The following is a 22,027-nucleotide window of genomic DNA, read 5'->3' as shown; positions in this document are numbered from 1 at the left end:
GGTAGTACACCATCAGTACAGTATTAGAAAACCGCTCCCCAGCATTCATGCCAACACTCTGCTCGAATCCCAGAAACATACACCTGAAATTGCCATTAATGAAGGGTGTGGTGTGCAGCTGAGCACTGCAGCCTCACAGCGCTGGGGCCCTGGGTTCAGTCACTGGGGTCTATCGGTGTGGAGTTTGCATGGTCTCCATGTGTCTGTGTGGGTTTTCTCTGGATGCTCCCGTTTCCTCCCACAGTCCACAGACACGCTGGTACTGTAGGTTAAACAGCCCTGGTGTAAGAGTGTCCTGCAATGGCCTGGCATCCTGTCCAGGGTTACCCTGCCTTGAGCCCATTGCTTGCTGGAATAGACTCCAGCTCCCCTGGGTCCTTAGTGTTTGTCCAGTGAAAACACCAACATTGATCTGTCCTGTACAGCTCGCAGCAGGACCCACGGCCCGTCTCAGTCAGATTTCCTGTTTCAGTGCCGGTTTGTCTATTTCATCCCTCCCTCCAGCATTCACAATTCAGCAGGGTTAGAACACAGCTGCAGAGCACCAGGCTGTGTGGAGTCTACATGTTTGGAGGTTATTTGCAGGGAGATCCAGCCCTGCTGAAGACATGCTGGCTGGGCCAGTTTGCTCTGTGCACCAGAGAGGAGCTCTGAGCTCTCAGTCCCCCCTTCAGCCTGCAAAGAGGAACAAGGATGAGCTGAGTTCTACTCGCAGGTGGATGAATGACTCAAGTATGGATCTTGAACTCAGAGGAGGAGAGGAGACTGGCCTTGGGGGAGCAGGTCTGCTGTCCCCCTCACTGCAGCCTGATTTTCACATCAGCACGACCCCAGAACACAGCCCAGCCGAGACATTTACCAAAAACATGGCATCTTTATTTCAGCTTCACTTCTACTTCGCTTGGTTTCTTTTTTGCAAGGATTAACTTTTCTTTACAGAAAATACAATTAATACGGGCTCTGAAAAACCCATTTTTTGTGCTAAAGCAAAACTTTGCTCCTTTCCCCCCCAAACTGTTCTTCTTCAAGGCACTGAAAACAAGCTCTTGTTAAGGTTCTGGGATAGAAGAACGAAAAAGCCCAAATAAAATCATTACAGAAAAAACAGGTTCAAAGACAAACTGAGCAATACATCTCCATAAAAATAACTTCAGATTATTTTAACAAAGGGTTAATCTTGGGAAAACGCTTGTGCTAGCCAAACTTGCCTTCCTTCACTCCTCGACTGCCAGTGAAATAAAGTGACAAATCACACCCAGCGATGTGCCTTCCCTACTGCAGCTGAGCACACTGGTGAGGAGCAGTGCTGTGTGGGTGCAGACAGGGGGAGCTGGGCCTGCCTGTGCATTTACTCCTGAACCCCGCTGTCCGGGCAGAAGGAAACTGGAAGTGGGGGTGCTGGCCAAGAGAGGGAGGGGTAAGCCTGGACATGGGGAGTGATTTAACTGCAGGGGTGGGACTGTACTCATTGTGTTGTGCTCAGAGCTCAGAACAAACTGCCTTAAGCAACAGAGGAGTTGTATGAGTATAAATCCACCCCAGAGAGGTCACCAACACTCACATTGGGACCGTAGGGCTAAATTCAAGAGCTAGTGTATTGAGAGGGGACAGTGCTCAGGGGCTGCTCCAGGGTTGGGACAGTGCTCAGGAGTTCAGCCAGGGATGCTGAAGGCACTGTGCAGCTGTTGCCCTCCTCTCAGGGATGTACTCCAGCATGGTGAGGAGGAAGTCACTGAACTGGGCAGCCTGCTCCAGTGGCCACTCGTACTTCTCCAGCAGCACTTCATACAAGGCCCACGGCTTCAGGTTCGAGATGTGCCTGAGCTCACCTGCAGGGGGCGCCACACAACAACACAGCTTCACTCTCAGATTCAGTCCGCACTGTTTTTTTGCCAATGCAGTGTGCAGTGTGAGGGTGTGGCGTGTGGGTGGGGGCAGTGTGAGGGTGTGGCGTGTGGGTGGGGGCAGTGTGAGGGTGTGGCGTGTGGGTGGGTGCAGTACGAGGGTGTGGTGTGTGGGTGGGGGCAGTGCGAGGGTGTGTGAGAGTGAGAGCAGTGTGAGGGTGTGGTGTGTGGGTGGGGGCAGTGTGAGGGTGTGGTGTGTGGGTGGGGGCAGTGTGAGGGTGTGGTGTGTGGGTGGGGGCAGTGTGAGGGTGTGGTGTGTGGGTGGGGGCAGTGTGAGGGTGTGGTGTGTATGTGGGGGCAGTGTGAGGGTGTGGTGTGTGAGAGTGTGGTGTGTGGGTGGGTGCAGTACGAGGGTGTGGCGTGTGGGTGGGGGCAGTGCGAGGGTGTGGTGTGTGGGTGGGGGCAGTGCGAGGGTGTGTGAGAGTGAGAGCAGTGTGAGGGTGTGGTGTGTGGGTGGGGGCAGTGTGAGGGTGTGGTGTGTGGGTGGGGGCAGTGTGAGGGTGTGGCGTGTGGGTGGGGGCAGTGCGAGGGTGTGGCGTGTGGGTGGGGGCAGTGCGAGGGTGTGGCGTGTTGGTGGGGGCAGTGTGAGGGTGTGGAGTGAGAGCAGTGCGAGGGTGTGGTGTGTGGGTGGGGGCAGTGCGAGGGTGTGGTGTGTGGGTGGGGGCAGTGCGAGGGTGTGGTGTGTGGGTGGGGGCAGTGCGAGGGTGTGGTGTGTGGGTGAGAGCAGTGTGAGGGTGTGGCGTGTGGGTGGGGGCAGTGTGAGGGTGTGGTGTGTGGGTGGGTGCAGTGTGAGGGTGTGGTGTGTGGGTGGGGGCAGTGCGAGGGTGTGGTGTGTGGGTGGGGGCAGTGTGAGGGTGTGGCGTGTGGGTGGGGGCAGTGTGAGGGTGTGGTGTGTGGGTGGGTGCAGTGTGAGGGTGTGGTGTGTGGGTGGGGGCAGTGCGAGGGTGTGGCGTGTGGGTGGGGGCAGTGTGAGGGTGTGGCGTGTGGGTGGGGGCAGTGCGAGGGTGTGGCGTGTGGGTGGGGGCAGTGCGAGGGTGTGGTGTGTGGGTGGGGGCAGTGCGGGGGTGTGGCGTGTGGGTGGGGGCAGTGCGAGGGTGTGGCGTGTGGGTCGGGGCAGTGCGAGGGCGTGGCGTGTGGGTGCTCAGTGTGTTACCTCTGCGGTTGAAGTATTCCCGGGAGTACCGTCCCGACAGGGCGAAGTGGGGGGGGATGGGCCCCAGCAGCTCGATGATGTGGGCGATGTGATCTGGGCGAGACACACACACACAGATATTACAACACGTTACACAACACTGACAACCACAACAGCAAGGCAAGGCAGGAACACGGCCAGGGAAGGAGAAAAGACACAGAGACCCAGAGCCTCGTGGTAGCCTGACCTTCATCGCGGGTGTAGTCCTCTCCGGAGTGCGGCTCGAACAGGTAGTCGCCTGTGGCCAGCTCAAACGCCTGCGACACAACCCACAAGAGTCAACACTCCCAGAGACCGCACGCTGGAGCAATACACATTGGTCAACAAACAGTTCATCAGTGAACTCAAACCAGACACTTCTTACACTCATTTTCTTTCATCACTGAATAGTCTTTATACTTCTATAGCGCTTTTCTGGACACTCCACCCAAAGCGCTTTACTGGATCCCCTCCACCCCCACCAGTGTGCAGCCCCACCTGGGTGATGCACCAGTACTCCCCCCACACACCAGCTCTCAGTGGGGAGGAGAGCAGAGGGATGAAGCCCGTTCAGAGAGGGGCGTTATCAGGAGGCCATGATGTGTAAAGGACAGGGGGAAATTTCACCAGGACTCCAGGGTAACACCCCTACTCTTTTCGAGAAACGCGCCGGGATTTTTAGTTACCACAAAGAGTCAGGACTATAGTTTTATGTCTCAGCTGAAGGATGGTGCATTTTTACAGTATACCTTTTCCGTCACTATACTGGGGCATTAAGACCCACACAGGCGGTAGGGTGAGCGCCCCCTGCTGGTTCAGCCACTTTAGCCTTCCCATCCAGGTACTGGCCAGGCCCACACCTGCTGAGCTCCAGTGGGTTGCCAGCTGTGAGGTGCAGGGTGATATGGCTGCTGTCAAAACTGCGATATAGCTGAATTCTGTAGTTCTGTAAATCTGTAGCCTGGGTTTATGCAGTATGGTTTCCCTTCTTCCTTTATCCTCTTCTACACATTCCTTTTGTTTTATATTCTTCTCCTCCATCATTTCAATCAATCTTCTCTCTGCTCTCTCCACTGACCCCCTGTCCCCTGTCCCCTCTCTCTCTCCACTGACCCCCTGTCCCCTCTCTCTGCTCTCTCTCCACTGACCCCCCGTCCCCTCTCTTACTCTCTCTCCACTGACCCCCCCCGTCCCCTCTTTCTGCTCTCTCTCCACTGACCCCCTGTCCCCTCTCTCTTACTCTCTCTCCACTGACCCCCTGTCCCCTCTCTCTTACTCTCTCTCCACTGACCCCCCGTCCCCTCTCTTACTCTCTCTCCACTGACCCCCCCCGTCCCCTCTTTCTGCTCTCTCTCCACTGACCCCCTGTCCCCTCTCTCTGCTCTCTCTCCACTGACCCCCCGTCCCCTCTCTTACTCTCTCTCCACTGACCCCCTGTCCCCTCTCTCTTACTCTCTCTCCACTGACCCCCCGTCCCCTCTCTTACTCTCTCTCCACTGACCCCCTGTCCCCTCTCTCTTACTCTCTCTCCACTGACCCCCTGTCCCCTCTCTCTTACTCTCTCTCCACTGACCCCCCGTCCCCTCTTTCTGCTCTCTCTCCACTGACCCCCTGTCCCCTCTCTCTGCTCTCTCTCCACTGACCCCCCGTCCCCTCTCTCTTACTCTCTCCACTGACCCCCCGTCCCCTCTTTCTGCTCTCTCTCCACTGACCCCCTGTCCCCTCTCTCTTACTCTCTCTCCACTGACCCCCCCCCGTCCCCTCTTTCTGCTCTCTCTCCACTGACCCCCTGTCCCCTCTCTCTGCTCTCTCTCCACTGACCCCCCGTCCCCTCTCTCTTACTCTCTCTCCACTGACCCCCCGTCCCCTCTTTCTGCTCTCTCTCCACTGACCCCCCGTCCCCTCTCTTACTCTCTCTCCACTGACCCCCCCCGTCCCCTCTTTCTGCTCTCTCTCCACTGACCCCCTGTCCCCTCTCTCTGCTCTCTCTCCACTGACCCCCCGTCCCCTCTCTCTTACTCTCTCTCCACTGACCCCGTCCCCTCTCTCTTACTCTCTCTCCACTGACCCCCCGTCCCCTCTCTTACTCTCTCTCCACTGACCCCCCGTCCCCTCTTTCTGCTCTCTCTCCACTGACCCCCTGTCCCCTCTCTCTTACTCTCTCTCCACTGACCCCCCGTCCCCTCTCTTACTCTCTCTCCACTGACCCCCTGTCCCCTCTCTCTTACTCTCTCTCCACTGACCCCCTGTCCCCTCTCTCTTACTCTCTCTCCACTGACCCCCCGTCCCCTCTCTCCACTGACCCCCTGTCCCCTCTCTCTTACTCTCTCTCCACTGACCCCCCGTCCCCTCTCTTACTCTCTCTCCACTGACCCCCCCCGTCCCCTCTTTCTGCTCTCTCTCCACTGACCCCCTGTCCCCTCTCTCTTACTCTCTCTCCACTGACCCCCCGTCCCCTCTCTCTTACTCTCTCTCCACTGACCCCCCGTCCCCTCTCTCTGCTCTCTCTCCACTGACCCCCCGTCCCCTCTCTCTGCTCTCTCTCCACTGACCCCCCGTCCCCTCTCTCTGCTCTCTCTCCACTGACCCCCCGTCCCCTCTCTCTCTCTGCTCTCTCTCCACTGACCCCCCGTCCCCTCTCTCTCTCTCTTACTCTCTCTCCACTGACCCCCTGTCCCCTCTCTCTTACTCTCTCTCCACTGACCCTCTGTCCCCTCTCTCTTACTCTCTCCACTGACCCCCTGTCCCCTCTCTCTGCTCATCTCACCATGCAGGCAGTGCTCCACATGTCCGCTGGAGTGCCGTACCCCGCGCCGATCAGCACCTCCAGAGAGCGGTACTGCCGGGTCTGGATGTCTTCTGTGAAGTGCTTGTGCTGGGACAGAGCGTGAGACACAAAAAGAGCGAGTTCAGGGTACAGGTGAGCAGGTGAGGAGGAAGAGTCAGGGTACAGGGCGACGAAGAAGCCTGTGTGTCTCTTACCACCCAGCAGGCGTTGCCCAGGTCTGCGATCTTGATTTGGATTTTATCTGCGTTCTGGGGCTCCAGGGGGTTCACCAGGAAATCAGCAGCACTGAACACTGACAGAGCGGGGGAGAGAGACGGGGTCACCAGAGAAATCCACTCATAATACTAGCAAGTACAGCATTGTAAAAAAAAAATAAACCACCATTTATCAAAGTCTGGAACATTCGTATTGAATTCCTGAGGATGCAAAGGCAAACACTGGACCTGCCAGATCAGCTGACGTGGCCACAGTCAGACCGAGCGACTCACTGTGTGGGGACAGCAGGTGGCTGCGGCAGTCTCTCTCCGTGGAGTATCCGGACAGCGCCGAGTCCGAGGTCGGGGAGAAGACGGAGCCCGACAGAGCCGAGTCCGGGCTGGTGAACCGGGCCCCGCCCATCCTCAGGGTGTGGCCATTGCAGCCCTCCAACCAGGAGGAGGAGGAGGCGGGGCTGGAGGGGCTGCAGGCCACACCCACGTCCACCCTCCCATTGGTATGGCAACCACCATTGACCAGGCAGGTGGTCCCACTGCTGCTGTTCTGCACCACTGCGGAGAGGGAAGGGGAAAGAGGGATGGAGCAAGAGAGCATGACGGAGAGGTGAGAGACATACAGGGAGAGAAGAGGCAAGGGAGACAGAGTCATTTACAAATTCAGTAAGTGGACAGTGTCCAGTAACACATTAGCACTGCCCTGAAGCTGAATGGGACAGAAAATATATAAGAATGCTTCTCAACAGTCTCCACAATTCAACTAAGGTGCAAACAAATCATGTTTCAAATCACTCAATCAAAGGAAATCCTTTTTTTATCTAAATAATTCAAGATCCTAACTGTACAAGTACATAAGGCAAAGTTTACATGGAGAGCAATGCAGTTGTGGGGGTGAAAAATTTTGAAGACTTATTTTGTACATATTCGTTACTTGCCATGAACTAGAACAGAAACTGTAGAAACTGAATGACAAGAAACAAGTGCACAGAGCTACTTGAAATCAAAATGTTAATATGCATACTTATATTTATCTGCACACATGAAGAATTTTATTACAGTTATGATCTTTTTGACTATTTTTAATAAATGTTTAATGAATGAAACATGCAATGTAAAAGAAATTCTATTAATTCTAGACAAGGAGGGTCAAGGGGAGGTCATAAGACAACAGGAAGAACAGCTCTGAGTAGCTGAAAAACAACTCCTTATTTGGAGGACGCTAGCAACTGCAAAACTAGCCTAAACTGGTTAGGGTTAGATTCCATTTAGAACTGGAAGTAAGATTCTGGCACTTTAAGAGAATAAAAGCAGACGAGGTAGAGAAGAGAGTTGAGTTGCAGGGTTCTGGAGCAAACTGTAACTTATGTGCGTGTAATATAGAAGACCTTTGGTGCTGCAAAGGTTACAGTATTTACATCCCATAGAGGGAAGAAAGAAAACTTTACCAGCACAGTTTACAGCTCCACACTCAGTGACCACACTGACGGTGCTGTGCAGCACATGGACTGTTTGCAGCAGGGAGAGCAGAAGGCCCTTGCGTTCTCCAAATACACTGCTCAGTGTCTCAGGCTGCTACTGCTGCACACAGACACACAGACACACAGACACACAGACACACAGACACACAGACACACAGACACACAGACACACAGACACACAGACACACAGACACACAGACACACAGACACACAGACACACACTCCACACACTCCACACACTCCACACACTCCACACACTCCACACACTCCACACACTCCACACACTCCACACACTCCACACACTCCACACACTCCACACACTCCACACACTCCACACACATGCGCCATGCACACACACAGACACACACAAACAGGCACAAGCCATTTACACACACAGATACAGAGGCCACACACACACACACTTTGCTGTCCCTTGCGATGCGCAGACAGCAGACAGCCCCCTGTGCGCTAGGCCGCACAGCCCAGCCTGGCCACTCACAGTGCTGGGGGCGGCTGTGGGGGTCCCCCCTGTCCTCCAGCAGCAGGCTCTGTCTCCAGGGGGAGCAGACAGGCCCTGGGGGGGCGGCGGGGTCTGTGGGGGGGTTGAGCTCCTCCATCCTGGCCAGGTCCTGCAGCCTCTCCTCCAGCAGCCGCTGCTGCCTCTTCTCCTTCCTCTTCATCTTCTTCTTCTTGTTCTTGGACACCTTCCCTGTCTGCACACAGCGTGGGGTCAGAGGGTCAGAGGGCAAAGGTCAGCGCAGGAGCAGCACTGTACAGCAGCGTCTCAGGGGCAGTATGTGAGCATGTCTGTTTCTCCACACTCATTCTCTGTATCCAGTCTCTCTCAAGCCCAGTTTAGTCTCAGCTCCATTCCCTATATCCAGCCTCAATGCCAGCTTACAGTCTCAGATCCATTCTCTGTATCCAGCCCCTCCTTTCCCTGAATGCAGTCTTTCTCAATACCAGTCTACAGTCTTGGTTCCACTCCTTACTGTAATCCAGTCTCTCAATCCCAGCAGGTTTAAACAGTTATTCACTACTTTCAAAGGGTACTTAAGGGTAATATAAAGTTAGCCAACAGTCCCCCTTCCAGTAGGAAAACCTATTCATTCTATCCCACCGTAGTTCAGACATTCTCCAAGTATCTTTGTGCATTAAAGGGGAGCTGCAATGCTATTTTCAAATTTTGGAGTTAGAATCGACACTGATGAGCGCATTTCAAACTGCAATAAAAGTAAAATGTACACAGTAACCAGTAAAACCTCCAATTTACATAACAAAATAGACTACATTTCCAGGTGTGCGCAGTACCACGTTCTGCGATTTAAGACTAGGCAACAAAACGTCTGGTATTGTGTGCGGCCCTATGACATTGTACACAAGCAAGCTTGTGAATAAATCTCTTTTAATCCAGAAACATTGTTTTCGATTTCGAGAGGTTTGTTAACTCTGCATGCAGTTCATGTGGAACATTTCTGTGGTGAAATGTCTGCTGCACAACCTGTGCATCACAGTACATCAGTCATCATGGTGACTTCCGAGCAGGAAGGGCCACTTCACATCACAATTCGTGGGAACTTTAATGTGAGGTTGCGACAACATGTCGACTTACAGGACTTTCACAAAGCTCAAGATTTTGTGTTTAATTCGAAATTAGTACGTTTTTTTTCTATACCATCAATTAATTTATTTTTTTACCAAGATTTAATAACCAGTCTGAGAAATTGACTGCCTAACTTAAAGGAAGGGGATTTAGCCATTTCTTTCACAAAAAGGACATGCCGGTTGCCTCTAATTCATTCAGGGAGACAAAGCAACACTCCTGAGAGACAATTAAAATGCAAACTTTACTCTGGAGACGAACTCCCACCAGCAAAACCCAAACAGAAACACACTCTTCCACACTGTGAGGCGTCGTCACTTCTTCGCTGGAAAAGCTCCTGGGCTGCTTTCCACATTTTTCAGAGTTCGTTTTCCAACATGCCTCCCATTACAATGCTAGAAGCACCCAACGGGTGTTCCCGAAAACCCAGTGTAACACAGCCTGTTCATTGACCTCACAGCACACAGTAGGGCATTTCTTATCCGTCTTAACCAAAAGTATCTAAAATATCCCCTAAGATTATCGTACACTACATCTCTTTCCCACTGAAAACAATGACGTTGGACATCTCTGGGTAGAAACTGGAGTTAAAAGGGCTCTGAATGGGATCAGGGATGGACTTCATCCCAGAGAAAAGCTGGTTTGGCCAAAGTCAGGACAAAGAGACATCATGGGACAAATAAACAGTCACACTACATGGGATGTCCACACTGCCACTGGGACCCTGGCAGTCCCGCCTGCATCAGCCAAGGCTCATGCTCACTATGACTAAATAAGCTCAATTACTGAGTTAGCTGATTAGCTGGGCAGGTTTCAATAAACACAAAGAAGCGTGCAGGGGGCCTGTAGCTATCCAGAACCAGGGCCGGACTCTGCTGCTTTGCACAAAATGGGTAATATGTTAAAATACTGCACAAAACATTTACCAATACTGAGTCATTTTCACTCTGCCACAATAATACACCCTTTAGTCAGAAGCTAAAGGGCAAGGGTCACAGCCAGAGCTACGAGTTGGGGTCAGGGGTCAGAGTTAACACAGAGGTCAGGACTAGGAGAGGTACCGTACACATGTGATCAGCGACTGATCTCCATGGAGACACTCGGAGACAATGCTGCGTGTTTATACAAGAACACACAGAATCTCAACATACAGAGGAAAATCTGGATTAAAGGAAGACTGGGCGAAACCAATCATAGGAATCAGATCGGAGACGCAGCTGTTGACCAAGCACAGTTGTCCTGGTCCTGGAGAGCCAGTCAGGGTGTCTGCAAGGTTTTTAGGTCTCTTAGCAGCAGCGCCTAAATCACCGGCAGAATCTGGTGAACTAGTCCCATCAAGCCAGTACTCAACTCGTTAAGAGCCCAGTTGGAATGAAAACCTGGAGGCGCACCAGGCCTCCAGGATCCGGACTGCTCATTCCGGGATCCATTTCCACAGGAGTGGTGTGGGAGGAGGGGCCTCCTAGCTCCTGTGACTGTGTACCACTGGCAGCAGCAGGTCAGTACAACTGGGAGCTCAGCCTGTGCTGAAAGAGGCTTTACAATCCCCAGTGCGACAGCGGACAGAATAACAGCCTCTGGTGGTTCCACACTGTTACTGCTATATTCCTGCACTCCGAACTCTGTTAATGCCACACCTTTTAACTGATTCAACTTCACTGTAACAGACCCTGTCCATCCACATATTTTATCAGTGAATGTTCCATAAAAAAAGCCTCAACAGTAAAATAGCTTCAATCTGAATGACAGGAATTCAGACATTATTTCAAAGTGCCCCCCCCCCACAACGTCCAAGGGGGAAATGGACAAGGTAGAGTGAACAACCCCAACTTAAACTGCCTGCTCCCACAGTCAGAATTATTATTAGAGTCGCAGGGGAGCCGGAGACTGTCCCAGCAAGCAACAGGATCAAGGCAGGGTACCCCCTGGACGGGACGCCAGTCCAACACGGGGCACACACAGACATGCACACACTCACACCAGGAGGGGTTCCCTGGCCACCATTCCAAGGAAATGAATTGGGAAGAGCGCCACCTACTGGTCCACCAACACCAATTGCAGTAGCAACTTGAAGCAAAGTATTGGTATGTCACAAAAGAGGTACTGCCTACGAATAACTAAATAGACGTTTTTTTTTTCCCCAGGAACGATGCTCTGGGAAGATTCTCATTCCTGTACCACAAACCACTGCAGATGCAAACATTTTAACATGTGCTGATCGGATACTATCCCCCCCCCCCATCCCCTCTCAACTGTCCAAGCAAAAGAGCGCCCCCACCTGGCAGGGCAGGCAGCACACACCCCCACAATGCCAAGGCCAGTCTTACCCACAGGCTGAGAGATCTGGCCATTACGGCCAGCTTCTCCAGCCAGCAGAGCTCGCTCTGGGACAGAGCACACACAGCAGGCACACGGGGGAGGGGTGGAACAGCAGCACAGGCAGAGAGAGGGGAAAAAAAAAGAGAAAAAACAATGAGGAAGAAGGAGGACTGGAAAGGTTAGGAGAGGAGAAAAGGAAGAATGAGCAGAATGGGTGGAAATGAAGCTGGTTACACCAGGGAGGGAGAGGGCGTGATGCACAGAGGACCTGCCTGGTCTTCTAGTGCTCTGCGTGGACACTGATCTGCACTGGACTGTCCACTCCTCCCCCCAGCCCACACACTGTCCACTCATGCCCTGGCCTGAACCGTCTGCTGCACCGTCCACTGTATCATCACTAGACTGTCCAGTCCTCTCCTGGGCTGTACCATCTGCCACGCTGTCCACTCCTCACCTGGCCTGCATCATCACTACACTGTCCACTGCATCATCACTACACTGTCCACTCCTCCCCTGGCCTTTACAATCACTACACTGTCCAGTCCTCCCCTGGGCTGTATCATGACTACATTGTCCACTCCTCCACACCAATTCCTACAATGTCCACTCCTTCCGTGGCCAGTACCATCTGCAGCACTGTCCACTCCACTCCTGAACAGTTTGCACCCCTAGAGCCTTGTGTTCCAACTCTGCAGCGAGTCAGTCACTTGGGCTCAACCGACAGAACAGATCACTGGCTGGGAAACTGAGCTGAAAACATCCGAACAGTTCTAATTAATCCTATTGCTGAGTCAATTAAGGGCTCAGCTGCAGAACTGAGCGCTTGGCTGTGAGTGACACAGGTCAGCGGGATGTCAGGACTTCGGGATCAGGAGCCTCTGCCTGACTTAACGATTTCCAATGACACGATTAACAGGAACACGCTTAATACTACTAACCCCCAAAGCCTTGCACAGCTGTGGGACCTCGAGTCAAGCACCTGTTTATGAAGAAGGCCGATCTTTAAAAACAGTGCCTACGTCCTGGTGTAGCAATAATTAATCCTGTAAGGCTGACTCAGCCCTCCAGAGACTGAGCTGGACACGCCCCCTACAGGGGAACAGCTGTCTCTTGAAAACACTCGGGCGATAAGGTATTACGCTGGTCCCTTTATGGAACTGGAGAATCAAGGCTCCTCCACACTGACTGCACCCTACCTCAGTGTGGCCCAGTTAAGGCCAGTGTGCCCGAGTGGTTTTCATTAGCAGTGAATCAGCTGCCCCAAACCACAACTACTGTCAGCCAGGGCTGCTCCTCATCGTCACCTACAGGCCTACCGTCTTCAGGTCAAGACTTCCAACCTGGCAAACCTGTTCCCGTCCGGGATTTGCAAGGGCTAGATCAGCAACACTAAAAGAAATGACTTCCTGTGGCTCACAGGACGTCTAGTGACGCCTGTCAATAAGATCAAGAACTTCACACGCGGAGAGGAAGGCCAGGGTTCGGAAGTTACGCCCGACTTGATTGCAGAGGGGAGGTTCACCTGTCTCACATTCCCGGCTCCGAACCGCAGCTCCGGGTGCGACTGCCGAGCGGCAGGGATTACTGACAGGAGGGATATGGGAAGGGGTTCGGGGGGGACTGGCGACTCGAGGGAGTCCTGTGCTCTGTTAGCCACTGCTGGAGGCCCAGAGGCGACGGGCTGGGGTGCCCAACCCAAACCACGGCTTCCCGCGGACCTCAACACCCCAGAGGTGCTGCAGGCTGTTCTGGGATTCCGTCTCATCCCAATCCCCTCACTGCCTGAGCCGCTCTCGTCATCCAGTCACCTGGCCACAAGCACCTCTGTCCCATCGACAGATTCCTCCCAGATCTTGCCGCAGAAAAACGTACCAACATCCAGCGGATCCAATTGCTCAATCAAGTCAGAGACTCAGGGTCAGGATGAAACTCTCCAGCCCTCTCAGGACTAATGAGAGGATCTGGGAAGCATCCAGGTGCACATCCAGGATGGACAACTCTGATTAGAGCTCTTCCACATGTCCACTGAAACATCAACTCGTTTAACGTACTGCACTGTCTCTACAACTGCTCCTCCTAGTGGTTCGAAACAACAAGACAGGGACCCAAAATAAATCTGCAACTAGAGGTGCCTCCAGCCCTGGTCCAGGAGAGCCCTAATCTATTTATACTTCAGAGGTCACTTTAAAACCATGTTTTAAAAGCACTTCCATGTTGTTTTCACTTATATGCTTTAGCGTTTCTCAGCACTGGGAAGACTGGGCACACTTCACTGTTATTGAAGCGAGATAGTTCATGAAGTCACTGAGCAAGTAAGGTGCTCAATCGAGGAGAATCTGGTCCACTTTGGTCTGTCAGTTACCGCTTCAGCTTATTTCTAAACTGATTACTCACTAGCATTCTGAAGTGATTACAGCTAAAATGTTCCAAGTCTTTGTAACGAGATGATTTTTTGGTGAACTGCAAGACCTGCGGGACTGGGACTGTCCAGGAGAGTTGGTGGACGAGCCTGTGACAGTAACCAAGACAGGCTGGAGTATCTGGCTGCTGCGCAGTGGACCTGTGTCCAGCAGGGGGCACCCTGGTGCCAGTGACCATTGCCTCTGCTGGTTTTTTGGCTCTCACTTAATTGACCTCTTTATATGATCTACAGATCAATTAACCAGAAGGTTTTCTGTTCCAACAAAGTTAAAAATGTCAAATGAATTTTATAATGAACCTCACACCTCCAGCAGAGTAAAAGCTGGAGCTAAAACCAATTAATAGTTCAATTAAACAACACGGGAGCTCAGCTGGGACGGAATGAACTACTCACATTGAGACGAGACTGGTTTTCACCTCAGAGCATCAGAACAGCTGTAACCTAAGCAGCCTGCTGTCATACGTAATAAAAGCAGCCTTTCAGATTTTAGCCTTTTTGCATGAACTTATTAGCGCAGCACTGTGTGGCAGCATCGGGACTCTGCCTGTGAGTCCGTGTCCTGATTCACACAGGTTCCCCTGCAGGACGTCCAGAGTGCTGATCAGCTCTGGCTGACGAGGCCTCCTGCTGCTCAGCTGCTCATGTTTCAGTTTAAAAGCCAAGTGGCTCAGTCAGTGCAGGTGTCCACCGATCCCAGCGATTGCGGGTTCGAGCCCTGGATCCGTCAGTAACCGACTGCGTCCGGGACTCCCCAGAGGGTGGCGCACAAGCAGATGAGCGCCCCCTAGGGCAGGGAGGGGTGGGCTCACTTGTCCAGGTGGGGTGACACAGCACCCCCTGCAGCCTCCCAGGTGTTTTCAGGCTCGCGGGGCTGTCTGGGAGGGAGTCCGCCTGCCTGCAGCCCGGACCGCGCCGAACCCGAGTTCGGGACGGTGCCCGAGCTCAGAGAGGTGTTAAGAGACGAGTGGCTCAGAGGAGAGCCGACCGGAGGAGTCTCCCTGCACTTCCTCGCTCTCCCGGATATGTAGCAGTAGGGCTTGTAGCATAACAAACACACCTGGCCAATCCAGACCAGGGATTTACAAGGAAAAAAAAAGAGCCTATTTCAAACCGTCCAGTTGACCTGGGACCAGCTGGCAACTCCAGCCTCAGCGGGGCGGAAAAGCAGAACTCGGCACTGGGCTCGGCAGGACCACGTGCAGGAGGCTCTGATCCGATCATTTCCGGTTTGCGATTTTTTTTTGCTTTTCTTTCGGGGTTCCGCCCTCCCTCACTCACACACACGCACACACACACACACACACACCCCCCCCGGAAACACACGATGGCGACAGACGTACCTGCTTCTCCCGGGGGGCGGTGCTGACTGGAGCAACAGCAGGAAGTGAGGAAGAGGAGGGCGGGGAGGACAGGAGGACAGGACAGGGGCGGGAGGCCGAAGAAATGGAGGGGAGGAGGGCGAGAGAGGAAACCAGACGGAGGGAAAGAAAAGAAAAGAAAAAGCCGAAAGTTAGAAGCGAAAGACGGAGAGGAAGAGCAGGCTGATCAGAGCAACGTCACAGCGAAGAGCCGAGAGGCGCTGTGTCACAGCACTCTTCACCACACAGCGCAGAGCTCCCCTGCAGGAGAACCTGCCCCCGGCTTCACGCTCTGCAAACACGACAGCACACGCACGCAACCGCCGTCGCCATCACCGCGCGCGCACACGCACACGCACAACCGCCATCGCCATCAACGCACACAAACACACGCGTGCGCGCAACCGCCATCACCGCTCATACACGCACAGGCGCAACCGCCATCACCATCACTGCACACTCACACTCACAATCGCCATCACCATCACTGCACACTCACACTCACACAACCGCCATCACCATCACTGCACACTCACACTCACACAATCGCCATCACCATCACTGCACACTCACACTCACACAATCGCCATCACCATCACTGCACACTCACACTCACACAATCGCCATCACCATCACTGCACACTCACACTCACACAATCGCCATCACCATCACTGCACACTCACACAATCGCCATCGCCATCGCCATCACTGCACACTCACACAATCGCCATCACCATCACCATCACTGCACACTCACACAATCGCCATCACCATCACCATCACTGCACACTCACACAATCGCCATCACCATCACCATCACTGCACACTCACACAATCGCCATCACCATCACCATCACTGCACACTCACACTCACACTCACACTCACACTCACACTCACACTCACACTCACACTCACACTCACACTCACACTCACACTCACACTACCGCCATCGCTGCGCTGCTGCGCTGCCTGTTACCAGAGGAGCCGGAGGGCGGGGGCGCGCCGGACTGCTGCCACACGGTCGCCTCGGCAGCCAGCCGGCGGATGTACACGTCGTCCACGCACATCAGGATGTTCTCCGGCTTGATGTCCGTGTGGATGATCTTGCACTTGGTGTGCAAGTAGTCCAGGCCCTGGAGGACCTGGGAGAGACGGACAGAGGTGAGGAGGGGACAGGCGCGAGAGAGAGCAGTCAAGGGCAGCAGGTCCGAGGGCTACCCCGCAGTGAAAGCTGTACCTGTCTGAGGATGCTCTTGACACAGGGCAGGGGAAGACCCATGTAGTTGGACTTGATGATCCACTTCAGGAGCTGGTGCCCCAGCACCTCCAGAACCATGCACACATCTGGGAGCGGGGTCAAAGGTCAAGGACACAGTGCGCTCAGAGCAGAGAGAGAGAGGGAGAGAGAGGTAGGAAGAGAAAGAGAAGCTCAACGAGGAAGGCTTCAGTGCAAAGGATACGCACGCCGTTAACGCCTGAGATCTTGAAGTCGTCAATGAGCTGGACAATGGTCTCCCGCTTGGGGTCGGCAGGGTCGCTGTCCCGAACCTGACAGGGCAGCAGAGCGAGAGGCAGAGGGCGAGAGGGAGGAGGTGAGAATGAGATTAAAAGGAAGACCCGACAGCAGGCGAAATGCAGACGAGGAGTGAGGAAGAGGAGAGGGCGCGATGGAAGGAGGCAGAGGGGGTGACGAAGGCGCACTCACACATTTCAGCAGCTTGATCTCGTCCAGCGCCGTCTCGGTGTAGTGCTGAGCGCTCTTCACCACCTTCAGGGCCACGAACCGCTTCCTCCTGGGGAAAGAGACCGACGGACACTGAGAGACGTACTGGACGGGCGATACCGCTGGCAGAAGAGCCTGTGGAATGACCTCCCAGAACAGCCCAATAATCAAACCTCAGGACCTTCTCCTTTAGTCTCTGCTTTTCTTAACCTATAATCTCATCAGGCTGCCAACAGTCAAGAGGGTGGTAAAATGTCATTCACCTTAAACCCAGTTACTGGAACATGCTTTCCCAACTTTTACCTTCCCACTGCCCGAACAGATCCGGGTTCTGGATTCAGACGCTGAGCGAGCATGTCCTGACAGCCTGCGACACCAGAACCTGGACCGCTGGACCCAAGACAGCAGAACCAGGAGAGCTCAGCTGCCTCAATGGCACAGCCCTGAGGACAGACCCAGGACAGCAGGAGCCCGACCCCAACTCTAAAGAAGTTGTTCATGATCTATTATAAATAACCCACAAACACGCCACCTAGTGGAGGGCAGCCATCAGGCCTGGGACCCCCAGAGGTTTCTCTTGTCCCACTTGGAGTTTTCCTCTGCTTCGTGACCTCATGCTTGACTGTTGTTATATGGTCAACTGCTGTAAAGTTAACCTGGTGACACCGTTTACCTCTAGTACACAGGCCTATAAAGCAAACTGCTGCAGACATCGCTACTGTAAATGACTGAATGACAGATCAACTGATTGGGGTGAAGGGAGAGAAATGAAGACCACAGACAGACAGGAAAGGAGGGCAGAGACTGGGAGAGACGGGTTCCCCTGGAGAGAATGATAGATAAAAAGAACATGGACAACGCCGCACTCTGACAGAGAGGATGAGGAGTGATCGACACGGACACACACACTCTGACAAAGAGGACGAGGAGTGATCGACACCGACACACACACTCTGACAGAGAGGACGAGGAGTGATCGACACCGACACACACACTCTGACAGAGAGGACGAGGAGTGATCGACACCGACACACACACTCTGACAGACTCACTGTAAGTCCCAGCAGAGCCAGACGGTGGAGAAGTGGCCCCACCCCAACTTCCTGACCACATGGTACCGGCCATTGAAGAGGTCCCCAATCTTCACAGGATAGTATCCCCCTAACAACACAGCACAGCCCAGTCAGAAGAGCGCCCCCTGCAGGGCCAACAGGAAACATCTGGTCTCTTAGCAGAAAGTTTCCAACTGTGTCCATCGCTTCCACACAATCATGTCTGGGTGTAATTAACAGACAGATTATTGCACAAAGACGTACTGGAAACATCAGAAAACAGCACATTTCACCACAGACACCTGTAAAAAAAAAAAAAACTTTTTGCAGTTTTTCAGGTCAGCACCAAATCTGACGCTGTTCTAACCTGCTCCATATTTTTTTTTTGTTCCATTAGCCACAGCAAACGCTTAACGTGATGAAAACAGAACGGCTTCCTGGTGAGCCCCCTGAGGACACCTATCTCTGTGCTAACAGGGTCTCTGGCACCGCTGCTGTCTACAGCTGGACCCAGCGCCCTGAGCTGCTCACTGCAGCCCGCCTCGCTGGGAGAGGTCACAGGCTGGGATCTCCCCGAGTTATCCATCGTGACCTCTGGCATAGAAGACATGAACTTTGGACATTTTCCTCCAAATCCGTTTTCCGCTGTGCTTGGTTTTAGCTGAGGAAAGACGGCATTTTTCCACACTGGTGCTACGGAAAATGGAGATGCGGCACAGAAAACAGCACATTACTCCCTGCGCATGCCAAGCGACAGGGAGCCGAACAGGTGCTCCTCCTTCAACAAAGGCCCCCCCGTTGTCTCGTGAGGGACTGTGGTCACTCCAGCCCTGGGGTTAATTCTGTCTTTGTCGTCTTGCTCACTGGTACCGTGACTCAGCTGTGAAACTCGCTATTTTTAGCTGAGGCTGAGTCAATGTCTTTGACCAGCGACAACAAGGCTGTATCCCTGCTCATGGCGGACAGGGGGGCCATACAGTACCTTTGCAGTAGTCAGAGGGGTCTTCCTGCTCTTCGTCATCTGATCCGAGGAGCTCGGCCGGGGGCGGGGTGAAATCCCGAGGGGGTGGGGTTAGTAGTGGAGGGGGCGGGGTCTGTGGAGCAGGGGGCGGGGTCTGTGGAGCAGGGGGTGTGGGAGGGGTGGGAGGAGCAGGGGGGGGTTCTGGGGCAACAGGCGGGGGTGTGGGGGCTATCTGGGGAGACGTCACAGGCTGGGGGATGGGAAAGTCGAGATGCAGCTCCTCGGAGCCAGGGCTCTGCAGCCTGAGGAAAAATAGGAAAGACCTCTTCAACAGCAAAGTCAGGACGAACATATCTGTTAAAGACTTCTTCATCGTTCTGGAAAACAAACGGGAAAGACACCGAACTCCAGCTTTTCCCTGACCGCTGCATCTAGTACAGGGTCATCACTGCAGGGACACGCGCAGACACACACTCACACCAGGCCAACTTTCCCAGAAGCCAATTAACACACCAGTATGCTTTTGCACTATCGGAGGAAACCAGAGCACCTGGAGGAAACCCACACCAACATAGGGAGAACATGCAGACTCCACACAGACAGGAGACTGAATCCTAGGCCCCAGTGCTTTGAGGCAGCGATGCCGATCACTGCGCCTCTGAAGACACCAAACTGATTGTTTTTCCACCAATCATTGCTAAGTGCAAGGTCCCAGGTATCTAGTGACCAGCAGCGGTTGCCGTTTTGCATCAGTACCCATGTGGACGTGCAGTGGTGTCATCTGCACCTGGTTTTTATATTGCAAGATAAAAGGCACTCAGGAGCCTCTCCTGGAGAAATAGCCCACCTGGTTCAAACACGTGGAACTAACCAGAACCACACCAGAACAGAACCAGCTCTGTATGAGAACATGAGAAACGTTACGAACATGAGACTGTTCCACCTGCTGGCCCATCTAGTAGTCAGTGGCTCACGGATCCCAGCATCTTATCCAGCGGCTTCTTGGAAGAAACCAAGATTCCGGCTTCAACGGCTCTTCATCTTGGCTGCGCAGCTTGTTCCAGACCCCCACTACTCTGTGCGTAAAGAAGTCTCTCGTGTTCTGAGTTTCGAAACTCTCCGGCTGCTGTCTCACTGGTCCGACTGGCAGCGGACCACTCCGCAACAGTAAGAGCCAACACTCCTGAGAGCGGATATTTCCCTGCAGCTCCTGCACCTCATGGGGACTCCACCAGAGCGCCTGCCTTTATCCCACCCTAACCCGCCAGTCCAAGCAGGACTGGGCCCTGCTGTGTTGGTGCCTGCTCTGTTTTGTGCCTCGTGTTGTGTATGGGCCACTCCAGTGTATACAGCCCGGTGTGTGTGTGTGTGTGTTCTTTCCAGGCCAGCCCGCGCGCGTCAGAGACGGCGGCCGGGTGTTAATATACAGGCTGACCTCACTCTCCTCTCCACACTGAGCCCCCTCTGACTCACCGATCACCGGGGATAAATATAGACCCCTCCCTCCCTCCCCCAGCCTCCAGCAGCTGTAGAGTGAGAGGAAGGCAGGGAAAGGGTGAAGGAGACAGGGGGAGAAAGAGAGAGAGCAGGCCAGCTCCAAGAGCAGCTCCTGCACGGATGACATTCCCTCCCGGTCCTCCTTCTCTACACCAGAGACACACAACAGGCAGCAGGCCGGCGGCCGGCTTCAGTCCCCTCTCACTCACAGAGAGCGGCTCGCCCGAGTTAGCTGTCCCACAACACAGCAAGAGAAACACCAGTGTCGGTGTGCAGTGACACACTCTCACACGAAGGACTTATAATTAGCACGGGCAGCTGTGGCCCCAGACCCCGGGAGCCGGGATTGGAAACTAATCCATCTATTATTTTCATTAAGAAAGCCGTCAGAGGCGGCGAGGAGAAAAAAACAACAACAACAACAACGCGTTTGTTGTCACCGACTCCTCTCCAAACGCCTGTCACGCCAGATGCCACCTGCTCATTCATTTAGGACGCGGGGCGACAGCGCCTGTGCCCGCCACTCCGAAGGCTCCCAGACCCCGAAACCCGCACGCACCGCACTTTTTGCGTGTTTTTCCTCCCGGTCTCTGCTTCCCCGACGGCCGCTATTTCTGTCCCCTGCGCGTCGCCGCGGCTCGGGGGAGCGCCGGTCCAAACAGGGGGGACGGAGCCCGTGCCCACAGCGGGCACGAGTCCCTCAGGGTGTCGGCCGCCCCCTAAATATTTTTAGCACTCTGTCACCGACCCAAGGCCTCGGCCCCTCTCACGCCGACCCACGCCGCGGCGCCGCGCCGGCAGACGGAGCCACTTACTCGGGCTGGAGACCGGAGAGCTCCCCGGTGCCGCTCCGCTCCTTCTTTCCTCTCCGCTTGTGCTTCCTGCCGTGGCCGTGGTGCGGGGTGGCGGTGCCGTTTGTAGCAACTGGGGTCCGAATGCAGAGGGAGAGCGGAAAAAATGTATTAAAAAAAAAAGACAAAACCGGGTTAGAAATGAAGCCAGAGATGTGAAATCAATAACACGACGAGAGGACGGGTGAACTAGGCGCACTAAGTTTCGCGGGACTAGAAGAGCAGCGATATCGAAGTAATAACAACAGCACCCTAAACTGGGAAAGAATCGTTCCTGCGCGACTCCAGTTCGCTCCTGTCCGCGCTGCGTGACGGACTGAACCTCCTCCGCCGTCTTTGCGCGACCGCCGGCCCGGCGAGCGAGGAGGCGCCCGTCCGCCTTCGGGGTTTTTTCCTTTTTTCCCCCCCTGAATGTTTTTATTTCCACGCGTTTGATCGTGTCGAGTAACTCTCGCTCACCGTCCGCGGAGATCATGCCGGCCGCTGTCCCCGCTCGCTCACTGGCTGAGTGCGGCGGCGGCGGCGCAGGCGCGCTGGGGGTGCTGGTCACCGCCGGGGGCTCCGGCCGCGCTGCGCGCTCGGACGCCACACATGCTGCACCTATCGGGCCTCCCCGAGCGCGACGGCTGGTATTTTAGTTAAAAAAAAATCAATGCAATTTGTTTTTGTTTTTTTGGGGGGAGAGG

General features: G+C 54.1%; 1 protein-coding gene and 1 long non-coding RNA gene across 6 annotated transcripts in view; one reads left to right on the top strand and one right to left on the bottom strand.

Moving 5' to 3' along the window:
- LOC138225106 (uncharacterized) overlaps positions 1 to 6,256 on the top strand; it is a 34,850-nt gene extending 28,594 nt beyond the window's left edge. For all 4 annotated transcript variants that reach the window (XR_011183686.1, XR_011183687.1, XR_011183684.1 and 1 more), the window contains one exon: positions 5,850 to 6,256. This is a non-coding gene — a long non-coding RNA (uncharacterized lncRNA). The remainder of the gene's footprint in view (positions 1 to 5,849) is intronic.
- srpk3 (SRSF protein kinase 3) lies at positions 855 to 21,955 on the bottom strand. Of its 2 annotated transcripts, XM_069184035.1 has the most exons (17): positions 21,801 to 21,955; positions 21,306 to 21,414; positions 19,015 to 19,295; positions 18,033 to 18,141; positions 16,963 to 17,050; positions 16,718 to 16,805; positions 16,495 to 16,601; positions 16,234 to 16,399; positions 15,238 to 15,263; positions 11,484 to 11,540; positions 8,053 to 8,266; positions 6,352 to 6,630; positions 6,058 to 6,155; positions 5,843 to 5,950; positions 3,284 to 3,353; positions 3,058 to 3,150; positions 855 to 1,829 (listed from the first exon to the last, which is right to left on the bottom strand). In XM_069184035.1, exons 1-17 carry the CDS (start codon positions 21,814 to 21,816, stop codon positions 1,645 to 1,647), a joined length of 2,094 nt encoding a protein of 697 aa, XP_069040136.1. In that variant the 5' UTR covers positions 21,817 to 21,955; the 3' UTR covers positions 855 to 1,644. The 2 variants fall into 2 exon arrangements, with proteins under 2 accessions (XP_069040136.1, XP_069040142.1); XM_069184041.1 differs by lacking the exon at positions 11,484 to 11,540.
- Positions 21,956 to 22,027: the final 72 nt, after the last annotated feature.

This window comes from Lepisosteus oculatus, chromosome 2, assembly GCF_040954835.1.
Source record: "Lepisosteus oculatus isolate fLepOcu1 chromosome 2, fLepOcu1.hap2, whole genome shotgun sequence".
Lineage (NCBI taxonomy): Eukaryota > Metazoa > Chordata > Actinopteri > Semionotiformes > Lepisosteidae > Lepisosteus > Lepisosteus oculatus.
Note: the sequence above shows the minus strand (reverse complement) of the source record. Positions and strands in the feature narration are given on the sequence as shown.